This window comes from Haliotis rufescens, unplaced genomic scaffold (genome assembly GCF_023055435.1).
Source record: "Haliotis rufescens isolate VD_foot unplaced genomic scaffold, xgHalRufe1.0.p SCAF_2, whole genome shotgun sequence".
Taxonomy (NCBI): Eukaryota; Metazoa; Mollusca; class Gastropoda; order Lepetellida; family Haliotidae; genus Haliotis; species Haliotis rufescens.
In genome coordinates, this window is record NW_025963890.1 from 62,539,067 (window position 1) to 62,552,014 (window position 12,948).

The 12,948-nt window shown below is 39.9% G+C and overlaps 2 protein-coding genes across 2 annotated transcripts; both read right to left on the reverse strand.

The window, feature by feature from the left end:
• Positions 1-1,184: 1,184 nt before the first annotated feature.
• Positions 1,185-2,697, reverse strand: LOC124142654 (arylsulfatase B-like). The gene has a single exon (XM_046511235.2). The coding sequence runs from the start codon at positions 2,665-2,667 to the stop codon at positions 1,225-1,227; it is 1,443 nt and encodes a 480-aa protein (XP_046367191.2). The 5' UTR covers positions 2,668-2,697; the 3' UTR covers positions 1,185-1,224.
• A 4,429-nt stretch (positions 2,698-7,126) lies between these two features.
• On the reverse strand, positions 7,127-8,551 carry LOC124143410 (arylsulfatase I-like). Its single transcript, XM_048399257.1, has one exon. The coding sequence runs from the start codon at positions 8,465-8,467 to the stop codon at positions 7,154-7,156; it is 1,314 nt and encodes a 437-aa protein (XP_048255214.1). The 5' UTR covers positions 8,468-8,551; the 3' UTR covers positions 7,127-7,153.
• Positions 8,552-12,948: the final 4,397 nt, after the last annotated feature.

Here is a 12,948-nt window from a genome sequence, read left to right on the forward strand (position 1 = left end):
ATGATCTAAATTCGTCTCATTATGATTAAAAACCTATTCTCTTCCACTCATTTAACCACCTCAACTAGAAATAAAAGAAACCAGTGAAACCGCCTCATACTTAGTTCTATGTAGTCAACTTTCCCTTTCTGTCGAGCAATTTTCCAGCATTTGGTGTCTACTTTCTGCATCTGTTTATGCACTATCAAGCATGCTCCGTCTATGAACATTTCAAAGAGCGTCATGTGACTCTTGATTGATTGGGGCTATACCATTCAAGGCCTTTGTTAAGCTTACAAAATGTTTTATGGTTAAATGTGGAGGGTAATATCATTTGTACTGAAATAAAATGTTGACATTGAATTATAGGCTTGTCGGTGACTTGTCAACTATGTCAGTCATTATGTCTTGTTAATCTAAACCATGTCTTTACACAGAAAATCTGTTGTTGTCAAAATAGAGAATATTTTAATGAAAGTTGATTCAGAAAATATTTGTGAAATAATTGTTACGATCAAGGTAAGACACATTAGGTTCAATACATGTCCTCATTTAACATTATTTGGCAATGTATACTTCTGCGTACAATGCCTTATCTATTTTAATTCTATGTAAGTTTTGACACTATAACTGTAGGCCTTTCTATTGCCAACTGTCAAAAAAAACCGTAAAACTTTCAAAGGTGATGCAACTCTGCACAGCGAATTACGGTGCAAAGACGACTAGACGACAAGACGACCCATCCCCAAGGATGTTTTACAACTTTATTGTTTGTTTGTTCCACGCTGTTCTCAGTAATATTCCGGCTGTATGACGACCATCTGTAAATAATTGAGTCTGGACAGTTCCATGGTTGATATCATCATCGTCATCATCATCATCATCATCATCATCATCATCATCATCGTCATTATCAACCAAGTCAGCAAGTATGACTTACATATCCTCTTTGTCGTCTCTTACACAATTCTTGGGTTGCTGAAGGCCAATTCGAACAAGGATCTTCACTGGGATGCAATGTCATGGTGGAAACCAGGTAATATGTTGACTCAATAACACATATCTATGTGATCTATCATCAGATATCTATTATTTTTAATTTTTCTTTCAAGGAATCACCAACGTCTTAGTGTATAACTCCCGAAGTAGCATGCGACCTTGCAATTTATTCCAATATCTTTCAAAGAAAAACAAATGCAAAAAACAATCTTCGGATATTTATTTTCTATGACATCATAGTTTGTATCAACACCACCCCGGACTCCATACACCGCCATAGTATTTCGGGTTCGCCCTTTGAACAGGAGAAGGGTCCTGAGCCGGGACACGGGTTTTCTTCCAGTTTTCCAGCCTCTTCTTCATCATGTCGACTAGCTCAGGATATTTGGCTGAGAGGTCGAAGTGTTCAGTTGGATCTGCAGTAATATTGTACAGCATGAAGGGAGGAAACTTCTGGTTATCAGCTTGATAAACACGTTCATCAATTCCCAGATGTGGTAAAGGAGCCCAACCATTGTGAGATCCCGGACTTCCTTGCATGAGTTTGAGATCTCCATACCGTATTGCAGCTGCTTCCCGCTCGTCATAGATGTTGTAGACGAACTCATTCCGTTTGGTGGGTCCACCATTGATCAGCATGTCGTACTGACTGACTCCGTCCATGTTAGGGTCTGTGTTCTCTCCACCAGCCAGCTCCACCAATGTCGGGTACCAGTCTACAGCATGCATCATTCCAGTGTTGAGGTAGCCTGTCTTCTTCAGAAGGTTTCTACTGAAGATGAAACCAGTGCCTTTCGTTCCCCCTTCCCACAGAGTATTTTTGGCTCCTCGTAAAGGCAAGTTATTTGATGCTGTATATGTGGGACCACCATTATCGGTTGTAAAGACTAACAAAAGATTGTCCATGAGACCTTTGTCTTCTAATGCTTTAGTGATATTCCCAACAGCTTCGTCCAATGCACTCACCATTCCACAATAGACCCTTCTGCTTTTAGTTTCTATGTTCTTGTACATGTTTTCATATTTAGGTGGAACTTCAAGAGGTGCATGTACAGACTGGAATGGAAGGTATAGATAAAGTGGCTTACTGTTGTCGTGGTTCTCAATTATTTCAACAGCCCTGTCCGCAAACACATATGCAGAGTAGGTCTCATTTGCGCTTCTGTTGATGGTCAAGTTGAAGCGGAAATCCAGCCCCACTTCATCGCGACTTTTCTGTCTTATGTGAGTATAGTAGTCCTCTTCACCATTGTAATATCCAAGATAGGAGTCAAAGCCTCTCTCTGTGGGTGTATACTTCTTGTTACAGAATCCAAGATGCCATTTTCCAACCATGTGAGCATCATAACCAAGTTGTTTCAGTTTTTGTGGTATTGTTGTTAGATTGGCCGGCAGGTGTTTTGCTTCGTTGGCCAATATAACGCCATCTTGTAGTCCGGTGTGATAGGGGAAATATCCCGACATGAAGCAGTTTCTGGAGGGCGAACACAAAGGCTGGACGTAAGAAGAGTTGAGAATGACTCCCGCTTTGGCCAGTCTGTCCAGGTTAGGGGTGATCATTTGAGGGTTCCTAAATCCAACATCGTTCCAGCCGAGGTCATCAGCGACTATAAATACAATGTGAGGTTTCTCTGCACATTCACAGATAACAAAAGTCAGAAGAATAAAGACATGTCTTTGGAGATTCATTTTGCTTCTGCTCAGTGTGATACATTGTGTTTCTATTTAAAGGTTGCCAATAGATAACGTGATTTTCGTGACTTGCCTAGAGCATGAATTCTTTCTGTGTGATTATCAGCTGGATAGTTCCCTTAGCCCAGAATTCATGTAGATATTGCATGACCTTTTTCACGAGACCTGCAAGTAAAACGATAACCCATATAATATATGAAATTCTTCAGTCTGAGATGTTTTGAGAAAATCGGAAGAACTGGACAATGTTACATCTGCTGAGCATCATTGTAGTTCATATGTTGCTTAACATTCAGTGCTCGTATGTGTAATTGTGCTCTGCGTTCACTGGACTCAAATAACAATACAATTACCCTTCCCCTTAAAATCTTATCATAGTGTTAATTGTGCATATGAACGGGGCATACAGAATAAAATCAGCAGACACCTGCCAGCCATGAACCGTGACCAGGGAACCTCTCTGCCTTGTGCTTGGGACTCATTGCTTTGGCTTCCATTTGCCCATTGCTATGTCCATTCTTTCACCTATCAGTGCTATTTACCCCCGGCCTCCTGTTTGCCCAGTGTCCATTGCCTATTACTTGTCTATGATAACTTACTATCAGCGCTAATCACTGTAATGTGTTGGCTTCCATTGTCTATTGCTAATCACCTCTCAGCGCTATCTGTTGGCTTCCCTTGTTAGTTTCTACCCTTTGTTTTTTTCCACCTCTTGTTATCTTATTAATTTTGTTGACCTTACATGTACATATATATGCCCTCTGCCTCATGGCATTTATTCACCTGATGAAAGAGTAAGCATATACTCCGAAACGTTGTGTTCCTCATAATAAAGAAGTGAACATCCATATATTCTCTTCCTTACACAATAGCAGAAAGAAATATATGTGCTGGAATACATTAAAACTTCCTCTTGAACTTATTTAAACTATTAACATAGTGTTAATTGTGCAAATGAACGGGGCCTACAGAATAGCTCTATACCTGGTAGTTGTTTATGTTATGGTTTATGTATTTGACATGTGGAGGCGTGTGGGGCAGGACACGCTCACCTTTTCGCGAGTACCCGGTATCATCACTCATTGATAGTGAATCATGAACACATGCTCATGATATAGTCGAAATCGTATAATAGAAAGGGTTTTGTCGCTTTTATTTACACTTTTACAGCTGCACATCTTTTTCTTGAGCGTCATTGTATTCTACTACAAGGTATTGATGTTTTGTTAAGCTTTGACATGTATTGATTTGGAAAAACAAATGCGTTAGGTTAGTTGTCCTGTGTTTTGGTACGTATCTAGCACACGACTGAAAAAACCCGGGTTATTAATTATTCATTGATCATTTGTAATCATTTTTTGATTTCACACTTACGTTCTGTAGATATAGATTCATGGGTTAACCTCTGATTTCCAATTTGATTTGTCGTTGATTTGTCTGATGCAGATTATACAGACAGGCACGATGAAGCGCTTATACCGATGACTGCGGCTTTATACAACATTCGGGGCACGGGTGGCCCTGTCGTCTGAGGCGCCGCGATTCGCTGTGCAGAGTGGCGCTGTGATTGTGGGTTCGAATCCCGGTTCGCCCCGATTATGTTTCTTTGTTTGTCAGCACTATACCCGTATAAACGTCTGATACCTACATCACTTCGGGCTTTCCTCAAAAATCAAGCTGACCCGCCGTGATATAACTGGAATACTGTAAAAGGCGGCGTTAAACCAAGCTTACTCACTTATACAACATTCGTTGTTGTATGGTCCGTCACTTGATTGTCTGGTTTGTTTCCAGGCCGCAATTGCATGGAAGAATACTGATGTGTGGCATCAGGCGACAATTGTACATTTAATATTTCATGCAAATTGTGTGAGTGGCGGACATGCTTACTCATACTAGTGTCATCACTTATGTTCACTGATCATTCAAATATTTTGACCGCTATTTTACCTTTTATGACCAAAGGAATCAGTTTCGATGGCTAACTGGGGCTATTCTCTGGAGTTTTAAATTTGCATGTGTTTGTAACGGGTGTCACCGGTGGGACAGGATATACTAATCTGTTCGCGTACACGTGGTGTCAACACTATTTGATAGTGATTCATAAATATCCTCATGGTTTGGTCGGAATCGTACAATGGATTTCTTATGTTATGGAAGGGTTTTGTAGCTTTTATTATATGTACTGTTGACGATGTCGACTGAAGGATAAAGTAGGGCAGTTATGGATTAAACAATCATATATCGATATATCGATGAAAGAATATAATGGCATACATATTCATACATCCAACAATGATACCATGTGTACAGAAATTTAATGATAACGTTGAATTATTGCCTTGTCGGTGACTTGTAAAATATGTCAGTCACACTTTCTCATAAGTCTTAGCCATGTCTTTACAACGACAATCGTATGTTGTCAAAATCGAGAATATTCAAATGAAAGTTGGTTCAGAAAATATTTGTGAGGCAATTGATCACGATGAAGGTCAGATACACATCAGTTTAAATACATGTCTTCCTGTATCATTATTTTGCGATGTATTCTTGTCATACAATGTCATTATATCTATTTTGATTCTAAGTATGTTTGACACTAATTACTGTAGACCTTTCTGTTGCCAACCGTGGCATGACTTAAAACTTTCAAATTTGATACGTTTCCGACAGATAAAAGAGATTTTTTTCACATCTTCATTAAATGGCATCTTCTGACTTGTAGCATTTGGTTCACATTGCAAATAATAGAATAAGTATCTTTCAATGGTCGTGTTGTTTAAATATGAGTTTTGAAAAGAAACAAAATTATCAACAGTAACTTTTATCCACAAAATCACAGATCCTCGGTGAGCTGTATGTGTTACACAATAAAATGAAATGAAATTAAATGAAGCTTGCAGTGCCCCCCTTCTTGCAAATGGGGGCCAGAAGAAGTTAACATCTACGCTAAACAAGGTTAATTGATTACATTTTTACTTTTACAAATTACTTTTGAGTGAAAAAGTATGAAGAACATGTGTTGTTGCGAAGTAACGAACTTTCTGATATTTTAAGGGTACTTCAAAGCGACAACTTCTACACGTGCAGTGTTAATGTTGTAAAGTGAGTGAGTGAGTATGGTTTTACGTCGCTTTTAGCAATATTCCATCAATATCACGGAGGGGGACACCAGAAACGGGCTTCACACATTGTACCCGTGTCGGGAATCGAACCCGGGCCTTCGGCGTGACGAGCGAACGCTTTAACCACCAGGCTACCCGACCGCCCCTAATGTTGTAAAGGACACAAATCCACAAATACTATTTCGTATATGTTGTAAAGGTTTTGACCTCACTATGGAGAAGAACAGCTGCCACTGGTACCTTTTAGTTGTCACTGTGTCAATATTACTTCACTGCTGCCAGTATGATCGGTATATCTTCACACAGTACATCTAAATCACAGGGGCACTTATTGCTCTTTCTGATACAAGGGGGTTTCAGAGTGAATGAGTTGGGTTTACAACCGCCCCTAAATAATATATGTCAGCTTGATGGGAGTGTAAAAGTTGTGCAGGTCATTGACGTTTATCGCCTTTGTGAAACACACGGGCATAGGAGTGGTGTTGATATACTACCAATGGTAATTCTCAGGATGAATCTGAGGTACAATCCCCGACGGTTGGATGGCGGCTAGGCCAGGGGACGGAAACTTTGTATTACTTAGTCAAACGTGATCCTGTGAAGACACAATTAGAAAGTGGGCATTTGATCTCAAATTGAAGAGTCCCTGAATTCGACTAACAAAATGTCAAATCTGTTAAATTACGTCTGCACAGCGAATTGTGGCGCATTAGGCGACCAGACGACCCGTCTCCAATGATGTTTTACCACTTAATTGATTGTTTGTTTAACGCCATACTCAGCAGTATTCCAGCTATATGATGGCCGTGTGTAAATACGCGAGTCTGATCACCCGATCCGGTTAGTCGCCTCTTACACCCAACATGGGTTGCTGAAGACACAGGGTGCACTTACTCAAGGAAACCAGGTAGTATCTTGACTCAATAACACATTCCATACATTCAGCTATGATCCTTCATGAATCTTTCAAGGAATCACCAACATCTTCGAATATAAACACTGAAGTAGCATGCAAACTTGCAATCTATTACAATATCTTGAACAGAAAATCAAACGCAAAATATGTATCTTGGGTGATTGATGTGTATCCTAGCGTACTTTGTATCAACAACACCCACGACTCCATACGCCGCCATAGTATTTCGGGGGGAAATGGAAGAGAGTTCTGTTTCAATTTGGGAATCGACATGCATAACGTTGTTTTGACCGGCAGTTTACATCTATACATTTACTACTTCATTTAACTTTCTTTATTTGAAAATAAATGAAGTTGGAATGACAGAAGTTCTTGTTTGAACATTACGTATTCACAGTATATACGTATTTGAGACACATGGAATGTCTGCTTAAAAGAGTCATTAACACCAACCAGGGCTCCATACACCGCCGTAGAATGAGGGGTTTGCCCCAGGAACAGGAGTATTACTCTGTGCCGGAACACGGGACTTCTTCCAGTTCTCCAGCCTCTTCTTCATCATGTCCACTAGCTCAGGGTACTTGGCTGAGAGGTCGAAGTGTTCAGTTGGATCTGCAGTAATGTTATACAGCATGAAGGGAGGGAAGGTTTGGTTATCAGCTTGAAAAACACGTTTATCAATTCCAAGATGTGGCAATGGAGCCCAACCGTTGTGATCTCCCGGACTCCCTTGCATGAGTTTGAGATCTCCGTACCTTATGGCAGCTGCTTCTTGCCTGTCATAGATATTGTAGACGAACTCATTCCGTTTGGAGGGTTTACCATTGATGAGCATGTCGTACTGACTGATCCCGTCCATGTTGGGATCTGTGTTCTCTCCACCAGCCAGCTCCACCAAAGTCGGGTACCAGTCTACAGCATGCATCATTCCAGTGTTGAGGTAGCCCGTCTTCTTCAGAAGTGTTTTACTGTAGATGAACCCAGTTCCCTTCGTTCCCCCTTCCCATAGAGTTTTTTTGGCTCCTCGTAAAGGCAAGTTATTAGCAGCATCAAATGTAGGACCACCATTGTCGGTTGTAAAGACTAACAACAGATTGTCCATGAGACCTTTGTCTTCTAAAGCCGTCGTAATATTTCCCACAGCTTCATCCAATGCACTCACCATTCCACAATATACCCTTCTGTTTTCGGTTTCTATGTTCTTGTACATGTTTTCATATTTAGGTGGAACTTCAAATGGTACATGAACAGATTGAAATGGAAGATACAGATAGAGTGGTTTATTATTGTCGTGGTTTTCAATGATTTCAACAGCCCTGTTAGCATACACATACGCAGAGTAGGTCCCACTGGCGTCTCTATATGCAGTCTTGTTGAAGCGAAAATCCAGCCCCACGTCACCTTGGCGATCCTCTGACATGTGAGTAAAATACTCTTCCATTCCAGAGTAATATCCAAGATAGGTGTCAAAGCCTCTCTCTGTGGGTGTATATTTCCAGTCACAGAAGCCAAGATGCCACTTCCCAACCATGTGAGCATCATAGCCAAGTTGTTTCAGTTTCTGTGGTATTGTTGTTAGATTGGCCGGCAGGAATTGCGCTGCGTTTACAGCAATAGTGCCATCTTGTAGTCCAGTGTGATAGGGGAAATATCCCGACATGAAGCAGTTTCTTGAGGGCGTGCATAAAGGCTGAACGTAAGAAGAGTTGAGGATGACTCCAGCTTTTGCCAGTCTGTCCAGGTTAGGGGTGATCATTTGAGGGTTCCGAAATCAAACATCGTTCCAGCCGAGGTCATCAGCGACAATAAATACAATGTGAGGCTTCTCTGCACACTCACAGAGAACTATAGTCAAAATAAGATATAAAGCCGATATGAAATTCATGTTGTTTCTGGTGTATGCGGTAAAACGTAGACGTATTTAAGGGTACTTTTAAAGATAAGATGACTCATGACTAACCCTAAGTTTGTCAGCTTGCCATCTTATCTTTTGGAATGCTTACATCGACACATTCCTGACTCTCCTAATAGTCCAGATTGTACATGTTCAGGCTTAAAAACAGGAAGCTAATTTTGTATTGCCATAATCGTAAAATGATGGGATGTGAGTCTTCAATACTTGACCATGCTGTTATACGTTTTAACGTATTACTTACTTAGAAACATGTCTGATCGTCAAAGACTTGTGACAACGTAACGTCAAGTTCGATCATTCGCCTATTGCTCGGTGCCAGACTGCTTCCTGCCATTTTTCACATGTCAATGCCTTGACGGTTCAAGGCGTGCGAAGGTTTCACGGTGGATACATACCATTGTGTCTGCCCTGCCGGTGGCGTCACTCATTCTCTTCTTTATGACACCACGAATGAATTTTCTGGACGTAATATCGAGTACAACCGATTTCTAAGAGAGTAATTTACAAGCTAGTATGAAACTCATGAAAACAATTACAGCTCTATGTTAAATATGTGGATAACTTCTTATCCAAAAGTGTCTACCCATTTTCAATGAATATGCATTTTGTTTTTACGGTAAATCCGTAAACCCGTTTCAAAAACTTTAAACATATGAATGATACGTTTTATCTCATTTATCATTTCGTTTCTAACCGATAAATGTTTGTCTGTTGTTCGTGCGCACTCAGAAATATTCCAGCTATATGACGGCGGTCTGTAAATAATCGAGTCTTGGCCAGACAATCCAGTGATTGACATCCTGAGCATCAATCCACGCAATTGGGATACGATGACATGCATCAACCAAGTCAGCGAGCCTAACGTTAGTCGCCTCTTAAATCAAACATGGGTGGCTGAAGACCTAGTCTATCCCCGATATTCACGGGTCTAACTGTTAAATGATTGTTAAAACAACCAAACACACGTATGCTGGTCATAGTCAGGCATGATAACTTATCTGTTTTGATGTACAGCTGCAGATTAAGCCCCAACAACCTTCTGAATTATGCTTTGTATTGATTTTTTTATCTACCATATGTTACCATATTAATTATAAGCGACGCCCTCAGTATTTTCTTGTTGATAAGTGTAAGTCAGAATCTTTCCTCTGAGGCCCGGAAGAAATAGAAAAGCAATTAAATATAAAACCAATGTTATCTATTAAATGATATTGCGTCAGATGATCTTCCTTCAAAGATTATCTCAAGCTTTATGTTTCGTGATAAATGATGTCATCATGTTAATGTTAATTTAATAAATCGTCCTTTGTTTCTTCCATTTGGTGGAAAGTTTGGACAACGACATATTAATGTTTTGTTGCCGAACGACAAAGTATCAGGTGGCTCTTCAAACTTCTACCAATGATATTTTAAATTTGTGTTAAACGATTTGAGCTTAAAAGAAACGAATTACATTGCAGCCACTCACACTGTCTTCGCTTCACTAGTGGTCCCATTAACTTTATTCTCTCTATCACTTCATTACTGCCACTACTTCTAGGAATATTGCACTGTGAAGATTCGGGTTAGATTTTGGACTTCACCAACCCATGTTTGTTGTAAGAGGCAACTAACGGGATCGGGTGGTCAGGCTTGGTTGATGCATGTTATCGTATCCCAAATGCGTAGACCAGTGCTCATGATGTCAATTACTGGACTGTTTTTTCCAGACTCGATTATTTACAGACCGCCGCCATATAGCTGGGATATTGCTGAGTGCGTCGTTTAACAACAAAGAGACAAATCTAGGAATATGGTCATAATAATAGGACACCTATTCCTATTACAACATATCGCCTCCATGGTCTAACTAAACTTGCTGGGCCAAAAACTACAACTTACGTTTAGTCTGTTAATTCTACAACTCATCTGGAACGAGATTAATCATGGTGACGTCACTTCCGGAAATAAATGCAGCTGAAGACGTCAAAAGTTGGAGCAAGAAGAATGCAATTAAACACCAAATATACACGTGACAGTAATTAGGATGGATGTAATGTACCCAATACCCAGGAAGGTGTTTACGTAGGTATTTTGGAATAAATATTTTTACTTCAGTAAAACATTAAACAATCTCGGAATGAACTACACACCTTTCGATCACGTAAGCGCCGGTAGATTGCGGGACTATTTGAGCCGATCACTGGAACTATAACTGTTACATGTTACGATGAAACATTTAATTGATCTTATACCTACAATATACGCAGTCTTTTACACACAAGACGTCTATATATAATAATAATAAATAATCATATCTTGAACAACTATGAAAACTTCAAAACGATTTCGGGAACGTGGGCGAAAACCAAAGGTCTCGATCGATGAAAAACAAAAAACAACAACCAAAAAACAACTTACCTGTCGGTCATGTGAAACAATTTCAATGATTGTGCGAATAATGTCCAGGTATGGTAAGTAGACCAATGTTAGGCTGTATCATGCCTTGTCCTTTGTATATTTCCCGTGAAATGTAATCCAGTGCATCTGTGTCTGTGTGGTGCTGGTGAAGATTGTAACACGTTAAGGTAAGCGACAAGATGATAAACACCTACACCAAAAGATAGCAGATCTGAATACTATCAGGAGAATGTTGATAACTTAATATCATTCTGGACCATTTATTTGAAGTTTATTTTTTCACGTGGATTTAATTTGTTTTTAAAAATACTGGACACAAATTGGTCACTGGATGTCCTGACAAAATGTGTTGTCTCTAAGTCCATGCTTGTCGGTCTCCTAGACCCTAGAGAATAAATTACCAAATGAACCCAACCTAGAAGGAATTGATAAGTCTAGCATTTCCCTGGGCTCCTTTTGGATTTTATTTTGTATTTTGTAGACTGCAAAGTATCCACAGAACATTCAATGTATTTATTTATATTCAATTATTGTAACCATTCTATATTCATTAAACATTTTTTTAAATGCTTAGTTTTCTTAAAGCCCAATCTGCGGTAGCAACTACCGCATTCTAGTGGGCGGAGCTTATACGAGTGATCTGACAGGTCAATATGACGTCATGATAACACACACATTTCATTGGTTAATGCGTAAACGTGTGACGTCATGTAAACACCGACCCATGTATACCGTTTTACAACAAGGACGTAAGTTTTAATGGTAATAAATATCTATCAAAAGATTCCAAGACTTTTCAACAAACGCGTAGGTCTTTGGTTTCAAAACATACCTGCATGTCGTCTTCACATCTTCATAAAATGATACCGTGGAATGTCCACGATTTATCCAACAATATATACGGCAATCGGTGATTTCAACAGTGTTTTTCTTCGTTGTGTTGGTCTTGGCTCATCTGAAATCTGGATGACAACGATCGTGTAAAAACCCTGGTAATGGTCAAATATATTTTTAAGTGATCAAAGTAGTTTTTTGTCTTTTCCGTGACATGTTTTCATTGCCCAGTAGCAATGTATTTTGGCAAAGTCACACTTGTCCGAAAGATCCTCATGCCGAATTAACTCGATCCGTGAAACTTGGCGAGTCCCAGTGACCCAGATTCCTTGTTGATTGGCATGCCAAGTGTCATTTGCATAAGGCCCTACATAATTTTTTGGTATGTGTTTCTGACCTCAAGCCTCAACTAACCAGAGAGCGGGCGGACGAAATAAAATAAACTGACGTCCAAAAGAAGTCTATCTAAAACACAACCTAAATACAACAATAGTGTATGCAGAAAATGTTAATCGTCTGTTACATGTTTGCGAGATAAAACGCGAAAAAGTGAAAAACACGTGCACGTGCGGGTAAGGGTATAAAACGATTGCAACGGCAAGTCAGACATCCACAGTGATAAAACAATACAATAAGAAATGCAACGACTCACAGTCGAACAACGTGAACGAGCCTTGAGTATGGTACAGATGGGAGCCACCCACTCCCATATTGCACGAACCTTCGGTTGCTCCCATGTTGCCGTTACCAACTTGATGCAACGTTACAGACAGACAGGGCGGACCGCTGACAGGCCAAGAACAGGCAGAACGCCCCATGATGACCGGTACCGGAGAAGCTTTTTGAAAACCGTATGTAAACAAGATCACCAAAGACCCTCAAACTTCGTATCAACTTGAGTGACAAACCCTGGATACCACAAATGGCTCCATATCTAGATATAAGTCAATTCATTTTCTGTAGTTTTATCATAAAAAATCGAATCGATCGTGTTTGGCGTCTGCATCAATCACAGTAGGCGACGCTTATTTACGGTTGAGCTTATATAAATAGCAAAGCACATGGTCATGTGTACATGTGACACATTC